General features: G+C 42.5%; 1 protein-coding gene across 6 annotated transcripts in view; it reads left to right on the top strand.

The window, feature by feature from the left end:
* Window positions 1-14,985, top strand: part of SLC20A2 (solute carrier family 20 member 2) — a 103,921-nt gene that overhangs the window by 63,853 nt on the left and 25,083 nt on the right. For all 6 annotated transcript variants that reach the window (XM_025885993.2, XM_025885994.2, XM_073902584.1 and 3 more), the window contains 2 exons: window positions 3,190-3,286; window positions 11,284-11,400. In XM_025885993.2, coding sequence (XP_025741778.1) covers window positions 3,190-3,286; window positions 11,284-11,400 — 214 coding nt within the window. The remainder of the gene's footprint in view (window positions 1-3,189; window positions 3,287-11,283; window positions 11,401-14,985) is intronic.

Raw genomic sequence — 14,985 nt, 5'->3', positions numbered from 1 at the left:
GGCACATCACCCTGCAAGTTAGAATTAGACTTTATTTTAAAGTAGGCAAAAAGGGGTGTCTGGCTGGCTCAGTCCGTAGAGCATGTCACTCTTGATCTCAGGGTTGTGGGTTCGAGCCCCGCATTGGGTGTAAAGATTACTTAAAAATAAAATCTTTAAAAAAAATAAAGTAGGCAGGATGAGTCGAGGTAGACTACCGAGGGGCTCCCCCAGAAAGCAGCATTGTAAATAGTGTTCCGTGCTCTGTGATTTAGTTCATGAGCCAGTGCTCCCAGGCATTGCACGCAGACCTCAAAAAAGGAAAAGTAATTCTTTCCTGAATGTTAAGCAGAACAGAGTGTGATAGTGTGAAGATTTTGAAGTAGACTATCACTAAACACAGCTGGAAAATTTCTTTTCCCAAATATAAAGTGTTTTCTATATTTTAATGGAGAAAGCAAGCTTGAGAGACTGACTTTTTCCTCTCCCGGAGGAAAGGATAAAAAGAAGAAAATATACCTATTGAGGGTAGATTTTATAAAAAATGAAAGGAGATTGAAATTAGAACTTACTGAGATCCCTATTCTAAGGAAAAAAACTTGACTGTATTTTTTTGACCATCAAGGGGTTGTTGCAGTATTTTATACGCCCTAAAGCAGGCCCCGGGTCCCTATGTCACAGCGCACACTGAGCACATCCAGGACAGGCCTTCCCTCAAGTGGATCCTCACTTGAAGACACCGCTCTTTCCCCTTGGCACTGCCTAGCAGTCTGTTGGAGGGCTCCTTCTCTTGGATCCATACACAGCTACGTTCCTTCTCTTGGGTTCTCTCCATACTAATATTTATTTACATCTTGGAAGGTGCCACCCTCTCTTGCCTGCTAGACTTCACTTTTCTGACTTCCTCTGCCTGGAACCCATCCTCACCTGGCAGACTCCTGCTGCTACCCAGCCATCACATGCCACTTCCTTGAAGCCTTTCTTCTCCCACCCAGTTCTGGTTGCTTCCCTCTCTCTCATGCTTCTGCAACGTTCCATGCTTTCTTATCATTGCACTGTGGTGCTGTGTGGTGTTGTATGTCTTGCGTGCTGGCCTGGTTGCCATCGACTATAAGATCTGTGAGAGTAGAACCATGACTGTCTTGCTTACTTTGGTATTCTAGTGCCCAGCGCTGTGCTTGGGAAGACACTGGTATTTAAGAGGGAATGATGGATGCTTAGATAGGTGGTAGATGTTGGATGGACAGATGGAAGGAAGGAAAGAAAGGAGAGAGGGAAAGAAGGGAGGGAGGGAGCCAGGAGGGAGGAGAGAAGACAGGTCTCGAGACAATTGGCATTTGAGTTTTAAGAATAAGTTATTTGAGAAAACATAAGGTGATTCAATTTAAAAAACCCATAAACTCAGCATTCAACACCTTCAGAAGTTTCCGGTGGGAGTCTTTCTTCAGCAACTCTTGTCCTGAGAAAACATTTTGGAAACCAGGGCAGTAGGCATTTGAGCACCCGAGCGTTTCATTTGTAGTGGGGCCTGGGTCCTTGTCACGTGGTACATGGCAGATTAGAAGAGCACTGTACCGCATCCCTGGCTCCAGCCCTGGCTCCCGGCTGCTTCCTGTTCACTGGTCTGGCTATGAGTCTCATGCAGTTGAATCCCGTGTGACCCCTGCTCTTACTGGTCCTTCTGCCTCATTACCGTTCAACTCAAGCCTCTTGACAAGTGCCGATGGCTACTTGAGACATTCCGGAATAGGTTCTTAATGGGTTGTACTGTTCTGCAGACACACTTGATTTCCATACATGTTTGCATTTGATAGTAGGAATCTTAGTCTCTATTTCTCCTTACTCCCGTAGCCCACGGCAGTTGTGATTTCATTTTCCTTTTATCACGGGTGGGTGGCAGTCATATAAATACCGGGGTCTTACACGGTAATTAGAAATTAGTCCTTTCTTGAATTATTTAAGTGACATCTAATGTGCCAGGGCTGTATTGAGTTCCCAGTCCATGTTTTTTTTAAGATTTTATTTATTTATTTGTCAGAGAGAGTGCACAAGCAGGTGGAGCAGAGAGAGAGGGAGAAGCAGACTCCCAGATGAGCACGGAGCCCGATGCAGGACTCGATCCCAGGACCCTGGGATCATGACCTGAGCTGACGGCAGACACTTAACCCACTGAGCCACCCAGGCATTCTCCCAGTCCATATTTTTGCTTCAAGATCTTCTGTAGATCTGCTTAAAACCTTCCATTTCAGGGGCGCCTGGGTAGCTCAGTCGTTAAGCATCTGCCGGCTCAGGTCAGATCCCAGGGTCCTGGGATCGAGCCCCACATTGGGCTCCCTGCTCAGCAGCAAGCCTGCTTCTCCCTCTCCCACTCCCCCTGCTTGTGTTCCCTCTCCCGCTGTGTGTCTGTCAAATAAATAAATAAATAATCTTAATAAAATAAAATAAAAATAACAAATTTATAAAAAAAAAAACCCTTCCATTTCAGATATTCTCTCAGATGTTATTTAGTGTAAAACATATGCAGTACCACTCTTGTTAAATTATTAGATTTAGGGAATGTACCAGAAGCCTAAAGTTGCAGGTAAATGTTTTATTAGACAAAGAACCCACAGTTCTTTTTAACTTTCAGTAGCTGAAGGTTAAATACTACACTTTATGAAAAGATCTTAAAAATCACAACGCATGGTAATATATTTGCTTTATACATTTTAATAGAGCTAAAATGTATTGTGTAATAGGGTGAAGTAAAATCTCACAGTCATGCTGTGGTGTTTAAGTCACTTGGCTCTCTTGGAGCGTCCTCTGAGGGCCAAGTCTCAAAATATTGGTTGCAAGTGGATTTTCAGGGCCAAACCTGAACTTAGCTGGAGTAGTGAGCACCACGGGTTTTTGAAGTAGATGTTGAGCTCTGGGTTTCAGTCCTCAAAGACTGGCCTGACCTCTCAGTTCTTCTCTGTTTCTAAATCTGACATCAGCTCATGTGAGTCCAGCGTGTCTGCCGGCCACAGGAGTGCTCCTTGAAACAGTATTTGTGTAGGAGACACGGCCCAAGCTGATGTGCAGCAGATCACATGGCAGGGACACGGCCCGCTGTTCTGGCCACACCACTGTTTGGAAGACTTTCTCGTAACTGTTTTCTGTCATTTCGCCTGTGTTGGCTCCAGAGGCTTCCTGAATCCTGACCTTCCGCTTTATCTCATTATCATACAGGAGGACCCTGTTCCCAATGGCCTGCGGGCACTCCCAGTGTTCTATGCTGCTACAATAGCAATAAATGTGTTTTCCATCATGTACACGGGAGCACCAGGTAAGAATTCCTTGGAAGTTTAAATCCAGCAGGCAAGGCGTATTATTACCATTGGACCTCACAGTATTGGTTTCTTTGGTGCCAGCACTGTTGTTGGCTGACAGTAAAAAAAGCATCATTCATGCTCATTATGGAGTAGGAAAAAGAGTAGTAAATGCATGTCCTTGTTTTAAATACTCAAGAGGTATGTAAAGGACAAAGGCAACAAACAGACTTGCAAGTGAAAAAAGAACTTGAAATCCTCATTCTGCTGTTTGCGCTGCTGTGTAACCGAACTGGAGCAGCCTTCTTCTGCACAGGATCTAACACCATGCACCCCACTGAGCCGCAGAGGAGTCTGGGGCGGGGGGGGGGGCGGGGGGAGGGTCACACGTGAACAGTAGTGGCCACACATCGGTGACACGCAGGGGAAGCTCTGATGTGGCCCGTGGCGCAAATGCCAAACTCCCTGTCATTTGTCTGACCAAAGAATCCAGTGAGTAGAAGCTACCCCCCCTTTTTTAAAGATGCTGAAACTAGTGGGTGATTTTATTTTCAGAATTACTTCTTCCCATTCTGATGGCTTTTGTTCTTTTTACAAAAGGTCTTCGGGGCTTTGGGGTAGGGTCGGGCAGGGTTAAAAGGTGTTTTCTTTTGCATTTTGGATGGCTAAAGAAAAACATATATGGTATTCCTGTTGACAAACATTTCAGTATGGGTGAGCATTCTAATTAAATACTTCTGTACATGTTTTGGTAGGCTTCCTTCTGTTTCTCTTTGTGGTGGCCTCCTACAGGGAGATCCCAAATATATCTATTTCTGTGGGGATATCTGGAGTCAGCAGATATGTTAGTTTGTGTTATTTTTCTTCTTGATAATGTTCTTTATGGATTAAGATTCAGTTATTGGCCATATTTGACAAAAATCTCCCTCTTTCTGTTCAAAAAGATAAAATTTCTCCTAAATAGCACGTCATAACACAGTTGAGAAGTGCCCTCTTCCAAAATGGGGGAATGTCCTTACTGATTCTTCAGACTCAGTGTCCTCAAGGCCATGTTTCTCAGATTTTATTTTATTAGACATATATAATTATGTTTGTATACTTCAGGACTGCAAATAAGAAACTTTCTGAATGAATGTTAACATTATATAACTTTCTGCTTTGGCCTCCCTGCAGCAATCAAAATGTTGATCTTCAGGGTTTAAATGCTCATGGTCAGGACTCCAGACTTTGGGTGGGAGCCTGGGGGTAGAGCGTCACAGCTGCCTTAAGTAAAAAGCACAAAGCTGAAGGCCATGGGGACGAGGAGAGCCGGAGAGGGATGGAAACCTAGCCTCAGATATCAGCAGCCTGGTGGCCCTGGAGGTTTTGTAATTCATGGGCTAGGAAAGGTGTGTGTCACAGACTGTCTTCTCAATATATAAGAAAATTGGAGGCGGGGAGAACACAGCTCCACACCACAGAGTTAACCAACCACCACCAAGTTGAATCTCCCAAAGCATGCACATGGTGCTCGGCTGGCCCTGGCGCGCCAGGAAGGGAGAGAGCCACCGCGGCGCTGCCGTGAGCCTCCCATCTCCTCGCTCCTCCGGAGTCTTGTTCTTAACTTTATATTGGCGCCCGGAGCACCAGGTAGCCGACGGAAAAGCCCAGCGGGTATCAGCGGCCACCTCTCGGCTTAGTGATTTTTCAGCGACCCAGGGGAGGCTGCCAATGCCTTTGTAGTACCAAGTCCCGGAAATGTGAGTTGGTATAAATCAGGATGATTTATTTTTATTTATGCATTTTGTTTCTTTCTGTCCTCTATTCTTCTTGCTCCTGGTGGTTCTTCTGAATGTCAGAAGTCAACTCTGTGCTTTTAATTAAAATTTGCCTTTTTCTATACTTGGCCTAATTTTTTTCCATCTCTTCTTTCTTATTTCCTCCCCGTTTGCTGCAGTTTTGCTGAAAGAATCTTCTGAGTGGAGTAGTAAATATTGTAGAGAAAATGAAGCTATATGATGGATGAGACACTAAGGATAATATCAGTACTTCATAGGGAGGTTGTAAGAAATAAAGAGTGCTGAAGTGCTGAATTGTAGTGCGCTGAATTGCACATGAGTTAGTCCTCTTGGTCCCCGGAGCTCCTCTGGGACACTGGCCGTGCAGACCGGGAAGGGAAGCACAGCGGGGCCGAGTCTCCAAGCGCACGTAACGAGGGAGGTAGAGAATCCTAGTCCCGGGCCCTGGGTTCCGCGTGATGACATTACACCGCCGCATGACGACATTACACCGCCGCATGACACAGCGCGGGTTGGACACCTGCCGTACCGTTCCTGGTCCCTCCTGTCACCACGAATGACAGTGCTGGGCATGGAGCCTACTTAAAAATACACCAGCCTTTATACATTCTTTCCTTTCTTTTCACTCTCTTTACAAATGGCTTCTAATAGGAGCGCCCGGGTGGCTCAGTGGGTTAAGCGTCCAACTCTTGATTTTGGCTCAGGTCATGATCTCAGGGTTGTGAGACGGGAGCCCCGCAGTGGCCTCGCTGGGCATGGAGCCTGCTTAGGATTCTCTCTCTCCCTCTGCTCCTGCCCCAGCTCACTCTCTTGCTCTCTCTTTCTCTCTCTCTCAAAAAAAGGGGGGGCTTCTAATACATTTTAGAAGCCTGGTTCTATGTTCATATATATTTAATATACAGGTAGTATAAAGAGGGTAGCTACCTCTTTAATTAGGGATATTGAAACATCTGCACAAGAATCTCAAAGATCATTCCTCATTTGAGAGCACAGACCATAGTCCCAGTGTTGGAGTTAACACTGGGCAGCCATGCTGTCAGGAAATCACATCCTACCTCTCTGAGCCTCTGTGCGTCATGATAAAGTGAGGACAGCAGGAGGACTTCCGTGAAAGGGCCACCATACTATGTGAGATGATGCAGGCAGGGTGCAGACACGGTGCCTGGCCCAGAGTGACTCGTAATATGTGCTAGGGCTATTTTGTGACTGTCAATCATAAGAAGTAGCCTCATCTTTTCCGCCTTAAGTTGCCAGTATATCCTGACTCATCCTATCTTTTTATTTTTTCCACACACGTTGGTTTGGAAAGCTTCTTACTTGAAGTTTTCCGGGGGCAGGGGAGGTTACCTAGAGGAGAAAGAAAGATAAGAAGGTCATTTTGCTTCCCCACTGAGGCAGAAAGCACTTTGCTAATATTTTGGTTCCTGGGGCATGTTTGTAGACTATCCAGTAGGTGCGTCCGGATCTTCTGTTTCTTTAAACAAAGGTTAACTTTTGCCCTTCAAAGCGGACTTTGTCTACTCCTCCCTTACGCGGGAGCTCTGCTTCATAACAGTGGTGTCGTATTTGGTGATAAGGCTCAGCTGAGAAGCGTCCCTTCGACAGTGACTCAGTCATCCTCCTTTCAAAATCTGCCTGCCTTCCTGCTGGCCTGGAATTTATTCCTCCTAGTTTCCTTCCTTCCTTAGAACATTTCCATTCAACATGTAAGTGCCTCAGAGGTAAAAGGAAGGAACGAAATTCTCTAATAAATGAGGAGCGGCATTAATCTTACCCTGTTTCAGCTTTAAGAACTTTTGATAAATAGCATTTTTACGCATGGACATGACTTCAGTGGGGCTCGTTGGCTGTTGAGATCTAGTGCTGTGTTTTGATTTCCTCTGCTCCTCCATTCTAAATTATTTTGAACTTGTTTATATCTTAGGCTGAGTTTGATTTGTTTTACTTTGCATTTGACATGACTTCTCAAATAAAAGTCATTCTTCTACTTCAAAGCCTGAGCACTTTAAAAAACTGTCTCTGCATTTTTGTCCTTAAAAAAATAATTTGCAAGAAGCAAAAATAACTTTAGGAAATAAAGTGCTCACTTGGATTGGATATAAGCCTGAGGTTTATTTGTAATGAAAAAGTCTTCAGTTGTGTGGGACCTGGTTTTGTGAGTGCCGAAATTCACTGCATGCTTCTTTGAGCTGTCAGAGCTGATAGGCTAAGTATGCCTCTGGTGGTTGTGTTTAACTTCCGAGTTGAAGCGTGGTCCCCCGCCCAGCAGCATCAGCATCTGCACATGAGGTAAAGGGGTGTGTGTGTGTGACTGTGGAGAGATGTCCACAGTGTATTGTATGTGGGAAATGAAATCACAGAACAATATATACAGTATGATCCTACATCTGTTCATTTTTTTTAAAAAGAAAGATTCTCAAAAACATTCTACACTGTATGTTTATATTTAGAAAATACCTGGAAAGAGACACACAAAATAGTTAACAGAGTTTCTCTAGAAAGTAGGTTCAAGAAAGAAGAGTGATGAGGAATTTTCATATTTGTACATCATACGGTTTTGTACTGATATTTTCATAATAAGCGTATGTTATATATAAAATTAGAGAAGAAGAAGAAAGGCTTTAGAGAGATGCTGAGGAGTGGGGGTATAAGGGAAGTAATATAGTTAACATGCTGTTGGTTTTATAGGAGTTGTATTTATTCTATAGATTCTAATAATGGCCATCATAGGTGGAAAACGAAGTATAACAAAGTAATGAACCCAGAAGATAGTGTTTCTGAAGAGTCTCCTGCATATTCTGATCTTGGGGGGATTTGGGATGGAACTGTAAAGATGTTTGAGGTTAGAGCTGCATCCCTGTTCATCACATCCTAGCTGTTGAGAAACTAGAAGGAGCTTGAGCTGCACGGCTGTCGAGTGCCTGGGCTGGGCCTCGCAGCCCCGGTGTCCGTGTGGGCGTCCGTGTGGGCTCCTGAGGCCACTCCTGGACCAGGGAAGGGAGCGGTTCGCGCCGTGTCCATGGAGTGAAGAGGTGCCCCGTGTCTTACTGCCAGTTTAAGTTTCATGATTATTGGAAAACAGTTTGAGATCCTCACAGGAAGACAAGGCAAAGGAGTTTTGTCAAAAGTTTTGCCTTGGATGTGCATTGATTTAAGTGCCTTTCTACACTGAATTTTTCTTTTAAATATTTTATTTATTTATTTATTTGACAGAGAGAGACACAGCGAGAGAGGGAACACAAGCAGGGGGAGTGGGGAGGGAGAAGCAGGCTCCCTGCAGAGCAAGGAGCCTGATGTGGGGCCTGATCCCAGGACCCTGGGATTGTGACCTGAGCCAAAGGCGGACACTTAACTGACTGAGCCATCCAGGCGCCTCCCTACACTGAATTTTTGTACTTAACTGTTTGTTATCCATGAAACTCGATTTTATATATTCAGTACCAATCACAGCTGTGTGATGTAACTGTCGTTTGCATGTGAATCTTTGTGTTGATTTGCTGCCCTGATACATTACTAAATTGCTGGAATAATTTAGTCAGATCCAAATTCTGTCCCCATTCTGCTCCTCTCTGCTCTATCAGTGACTTTCCCCATCTTCCTGCATTCCTTCCGTTTTTCTCTTCCTTGATTTTCTTACTGTCTCTGCCCCACTTCCACCCTCAGTGATGTGTTCACCCCCGACTCTCCCTACCAGTTTCCTGTGACTTAGGGGGATTGCAGAGCTTTCTGGCCACTTCACAGGCCAAACTGATGGCAAAAGAGATTGTGATGATACAGCTACAAAGGCAGGTGGTGCTGTGGCTTATTGTCTACGCCAAGGATCAAAAGTCTTGTAGCCAGCCTCAGTTTCTCTTTTTTGGATGTTGGTCCTGACACCTCAGGATTCCCACGAGACACCAGCAGAAAGCGTGGAGGTGGGCTTGGAAGGAACACAGAAAGCAGCCCTTCTCTGCTTTTGTTGTGGGCTGTGCTCAGCACAGATGGAAAAAAAATAGTGCCCGAGAGCAAACATGCTCACTCATTTAAAATAGCTAGATAGATTATAGAGAGGTAGATAATACATAAAATCTATGAAGAGATTGTTTCTCTTCCCACAGCATCCAGGGCTTGCCTCTCTTACATCAGATTCACACAATGAAGCTACAAGTGGCATAGTTAACAATTTTATCAACAACTAAACCAGAAGGCACAAAGGAAACCTCTTCAAAAACCAAATACTTGGGCTGCCTGGGTGGCTCAGTTGGTTAAGCGTCTGCTGGGGTCCTGGGATCAAGCCCTATATCGGGCTCCCTGCTCAGCAGGGAGTCTGCTTCTCCCTCTACCCTTCCCCTCCTGCCCATGATCTCTCTCTCTCTCCCTCAAAAAAAAAAAAAATACTTTTAAGCTATAAGAGTGATTGGTACTGTTCTTAGCTGATCGGTTCGATGTTGGTAATTACCAGTTACTACCCAGTTTGGCAAGAACCAGCTTTGGCGTGATCTTTTATCACATGTATTAAGACGCTGACGTGAAGTTGTAGAGCAGAAGGCAGGAAGCCGGGACCCGCGGGCACAGCGCAGTAAGGGCAGCCCGAGTGGTTTTACGGGTGGCAGATTGAGGGGCAGAGCCTGAGCTGGGGCTGGGCTGCCAGCTAACAGGGCACAGCCCCACCTGAGTCCACAGCTTTCTGATGTTAGAGTGAGCGTTAGGACTGGAATAGTCTAGCTCCTGAGTGTCTGTACTCCCTCCAGTGACCCCTTAGCTATAATTAAGCTAGGTGATTCTGGGTTTTTGTTTTTCCTATTTATATATGCTAATCCTGGCTCTCACTTACAGTATTAACTACCCATTCTACCTCTTACAGTTACCGAAATGTTTAATAATACCTTAATTGAATAACTTTGAGTGGGTTTGTATGTTTGAAATGGTTAACAGTGTAACAAAGCCTGCATCATTAAAGATTTATTTAATCCAAGAGCAACGAGCAAGGTTTTAAATAGTGTATTCCTTTAAAACTTTTAAAACATGTTCAACAATTTACAAAAGTGACATGCTTATCATTTGTTGTCCAAGTTAACATTACAAAAGTATATGTAGTGAGAAGTGAAAACCCCCTCCAATTTCCTGTCTCTCTACAGGAGTAGCCATTGTATCATTCTAGAACTTTTTCTATACACTTGTGCATATGGTAATAGTATAAATATGGGGTTTTCTTTTTTAAACATGAATTGGATCATGGTATACATCCAGGCAGCCTTTCTTACTTACTAGGTTGTGGGCCTCTTCCTTATCAGTATATAGAGATCTACCTCATTTTTATGACTTTGTCCTATAATTATTTCACATTTCCATAACGATGTAGGTATTTGTTGTCTCGCATATTCTTACTGTTACAAATAATGCCATGGAAGGATTCTTGTACGCGTCTGCTCGTTCCTGTGCAAGCATGCTTGTTTAAGTTGAAAACCTGTGAATGCGGGTGAAATGTTGCCTGTTGCCACCAGTGACAGAAGATGTACAGAATGCAGAGTGACGAGTTCTGGAGACAGTACAGTGCGAGGAAAATGTGATGTTCCTAAGCCACATGCACTTCTGCCTTTTTATTGGCTAATGTAATTGCAACTTAGTGCGCATTATTGAATTTTAATGAAAAAATTTTCTATGTTGTAATTCCATGAGTTGACACTTCAAAGACGAGTTAAGTTCGAAGGTCAATGTCTTTTGAAAAAACTTTTGTTTCCAAGCTGACTTTAAAAGGGTTTGTGTATGTGGTCAGAGTGTCATGGCCATTTAAAGCAGAGCTGCTGACTCCTCAGAAACCCAAACAGGCAGCAGTCAGCAGCTGTGTGATGTGAGGGTTCCAGACCTCAGCTTCTCGCTGCCCTGGAGGGGGCCGGTGGCAGGGCGGAAGACAGCAGAGTCCCTTCTTGGCTGTGCTTGTCCACTCTGGAATCTTGCTGTTGAGATAATGTGTAAATGGTTTTATTCCAACTTAATACACTGTCTGCGCCACGTTGGTAAAATGTTAATAGTTGGCTTACTACTCAGTTTAACCACATATTGACAAGGTGTAGTGTGTCTTAAACACACATCTTCTTACCCCCAAAACTATAGCATATTTTTTTGGTTAAGAGTTTTATTAAATATAGAGTCCAGGTGATTCATTTTGGATTTAGGAAATGTAAAGTATGTTGATATGAGGCTTGACCTTTCAGAAAGAATCCACTGACAACACGACTGTCCTTCTTCCTTCCCAGTGCTTGGCCTGTCCCTTCCCATATGGGCAATAGCACTCATCTCCTTTGGTGTTGCGCTGCTCTTTGCCCTTTTTGTATGGCTCTTTGTGTGTCCATGGATGCGGAGGAAAATAGCAGGTAAGGGCTTTTTTATTCCTCTGATTTACAAAATCCCTGGTTCCTGGGGCCTCAGGTATAATCCATAATCACCCTTACTAACACAGGAAACTGAAAACATGGATGAGTCTAGAACATAGCACTGAGATACATGCCCCATCCTTGTCTCTTGGCTCCTGACTGCTTTCCCGCTCAAACTTGTTCTTGGTAACTTGTGACTTGAGTGAGCAGTAAGGTCCTGGTTGCCTCGGATAACTGGAAGTTGACTGTTTGGTCAGGTTCTGTCAGCCCAATGAAAAACAGTAGTCTTCAGGGAAATGCAAATTAACACTATAATAAGATATTAGTTCACACCCACAGGATTGGCTAAAACTGAATAAATTAGTATTTTGAACTGTTGATGAAGAAGTGGAATAACAGAATTTTCCATGCATTTATGGTGAAAAATGGCACAACCACTTTGGAAATTAGAAGTTTCCTGTAAAGTTAAGCATACATTTACCACATGACCCAGTAATTCCACTCCTAGGAATTTATCCAAGAAAAATGAATATACACATCCATAACAAGACTTGTATGCAATCATTCTGTCCTAATAGCCAGAAACTAGAAACAGCCCCAGTGTTCCTAAATAGGTGAAAGGATGACCAAACTGTGGTATATTCATACAGTAGAAGCCTGCTTAGCACTCAAGAGAATGAACTACCCACAACATAATGAATTGCACAGACGTTGTTTTGAGCAAAAGAAGCCAGCTACAAAAGAGTACGTACTGTATGATTCTAGGGAAAATTAATCTATAGCAATAGAAACCAGTGGGTGCTGGAGATGGTGGGGAGTTTCAGTAGACTGATGGCAAAGGGGCACATGGGAACATTCCATGGACATGAAAATGTTCTCTATCCCAGTTGGGGGAGTGTTTTTAGGGTGTACTCATCACAGGTCATCTGCCTGTACACTTAAAATGTATGAATTTTATTATGTATAAATTACATCTCGACATAAACAATTTTTTTAAAAAGAAGAATATGGGTCAGAAAGTTGCCAGAGTTGTTTTTCTGTCACTAGCAACATAATTCCAAGCCTCGAGGCCACATGCTTTTATAGGGCTCTCAAAAGAAAAGAAGTATTTACTTTTGGCCTCAGAGTGTGCCTTACAATTGTGTTTCAGTGTGGACATGTCTGACTTTGAAAACCCATATTTCAAAGAAGAGCAAAACGAATGAGGAGACATACCATATTCATGAATTGGAAGACCCAGTGGAGTTATGATGTCAGTTCTTATCAAATTGCCCTCTAGATTTAATACATTTTAAATTAAAATCCCAGCAAGATATGTGGTAGATTTAGACAAGTTACTTTTAAAATCTATATGGAAAGGTAAAGGAACTAGAATAGCCAAAAACAATTTTAAAAAAGAACAAGTTGGAGGATTCATACTATTCGACTCAGACTTAATATAAAGCAACCAGACCGTGTGGTATGAGTGAAAAGATAGATAACCCATATTAATAGAACAGACTAGAGTCCAGAGATAGACCCACACAAATACAGCATATTACTTTTCAACAAAGTACAGAGGCACTGCAATGGAGAAGGAGACATCTTTCAACAAATGGTGTTAGAACACTGGGACATCTATACGCAAAAAAAAGAACCTCGACCTAAGCCTCACACCTGTAAAAAAACAACTCAAAGCGCATCATAGATTTAAATGAAAATAGAAAGTGGTAAGACTTTTAGGGAAAAAAATAAAATGCATAAAATTTGTCCATATTTTTTTGAGCCATTCAGATTGGTGTGTAGTGGTATCTCGTGATTTTAATTTGCACTTCTGTGATGACTAACAATGTGGAGTACTTTTCCATGGACTTATTTGCCATTTATATAGCTTTACTGATGAAGTGTGTGTTCAAATTTTTTGCTCATTTTGTAACTGCACTATTTTCGAAGATTTCTCTGTGTTCTGAATATAAGTCCTTTGTCAGAGGATTTGCAAATACTTCCTCCTAATCTGTATCTTGTCTTTTCATTCCCTTAGTAGTGTTTCTCACAGAGCAATAGTTTTTAATCTTGATGAAGTGCGGTTTACCAACTTTTTTTATAAATTGTGTTTTGGGTGTCACATCTAAAAATTCTTTGTTTCACCCACTAACAAAAGTTTTTTCCCCTTTCTAAAATTTTTATAAAAATCACAAATTCTGTGGTTTCATTTATGTGATAGTCTGAAACAGACAAAACTGTAGGGACAGAGACCAGGTCAGTGGTTGCCAAGGAGCTGGGCAAGGGGTCTGACTACCCAGGGAGCTTTAGGAGGTGATAGAACCTCTCTGCACCCTGATTGTGGGGGGGTTACATGGATCTAGACACCTCTTAGAATCAGGACAGACACACACATAGGCACATAGTCAACTTACTGCATATAAATTTAAACAAAAACTAAAAAGATGCACATTAATACATACAACTTCAGACTAAATGGTGTAAAGCCACATCAATAACAGGTTGATAACTAGCTGCTGCTGCTTCCCTCATGTAGCCCCGCTCCCTGCTCTCTGCTGAGAATAAATATCACCTCCTCTGTTCATACAGAGTCCTTGCCTAAGATGAGCCCCTTAAAACAGGCCGCTGGCCTGATTTTACCCCCTACTTAAATGCTTTGATGTTTAAAGACTTCCTACTGTCTGAACATTCTTGTCAAATAGACTATAAAATCTTTGCTTTCCAGCTTAAGGCTATTAATATGACAGCAGGAAACTGATATTGCTCCCCGTTCTAGCTTCCCTTTTTTTTTTTTTGCCAGTGCCATATTTTGATATTTTCACTATGTGTTTCTTGTTCGGTTGTTTTAAGTACACACTAGTGATTAAGGACATGGACCATAGAGCTAAACTGCCTGCATTTTACCACCTGGGTGACTCTGGGCAAATGGCTTAATCTCTCTGTACCTCGGTGTGCTCATTAATATAAAGCAGAAAATAATGAAACCTGTATCATGTAAGCGTTAACAATTTTTGCTTAATTATTATTGTAATCTTTACAAATATTACTTCTCCCATTTTGATTATAAGCACCTTGTGGTCGGAGATCTGTGTGTACCTTTCTTTGTTCCCTGTACTACAGAACAGAAGTGTAATTTTGGAAGATGTGTGTGTGTTTCTTCTGACTCTCTAGATAGAGAGAGGTGATGGAGATTCTGTGAGTGTATCCAGCAGAGGAACTGAGAAGAATACTTGCATTTTAGTTCTGTAGGTGAGAGCTTAGGTATTTGCCCAGAAGAATTTACAAGTAGCAAGATCATTAAATCAGCCATACCACTTATCAGATCTGATTAAAAAGAATGCTACAGAGCTTTCAAGCAGCTTTTTTAATAAAATCCGTTCTCTCTTATGAAAGTAAAGAGTTTTTTAAAGTAAGTAGGATCTCTCTGTTCCTTTTTGGAGGATGATTTACTTGTTTCCTAAGATTTGGTGACCTGAAGAAATCAGAGACCAATAATTTAATGAACAGAAGAAAACCAAACAGACTAAAAGTAATATCTCTGAAGACAAAAAGGATAAACAGTTCAGTGATTTTGAGGTTAGTTTAAGAAAACAGAAGGCCAGT

The sequence above is a fragment of the Callorhinus ursinus genome, unplaced genomic scaffold (assembly GCF_003265705.2).
Source record: "Callorhinus ursinus isolate GAN/ISIS: 27379988/994484 unplaced genomic scaffold, GSC_fseal_2.0 scaffold17, whole genome shotgun sequence".
In the NCBI taxonomy this organism is placed as follows: domain Eukaryota; kingdom Metazoa; phylum Chordata; class Mammalia; order Carnivora; family Otariidae; genus Callorhinus; species Callorhinus ursinus.
The sequence above is the reverse complement of the archived record's forward strand: the minus strand, read 5'-3'. Positions and strand labels throughout refer to the sequence as shown.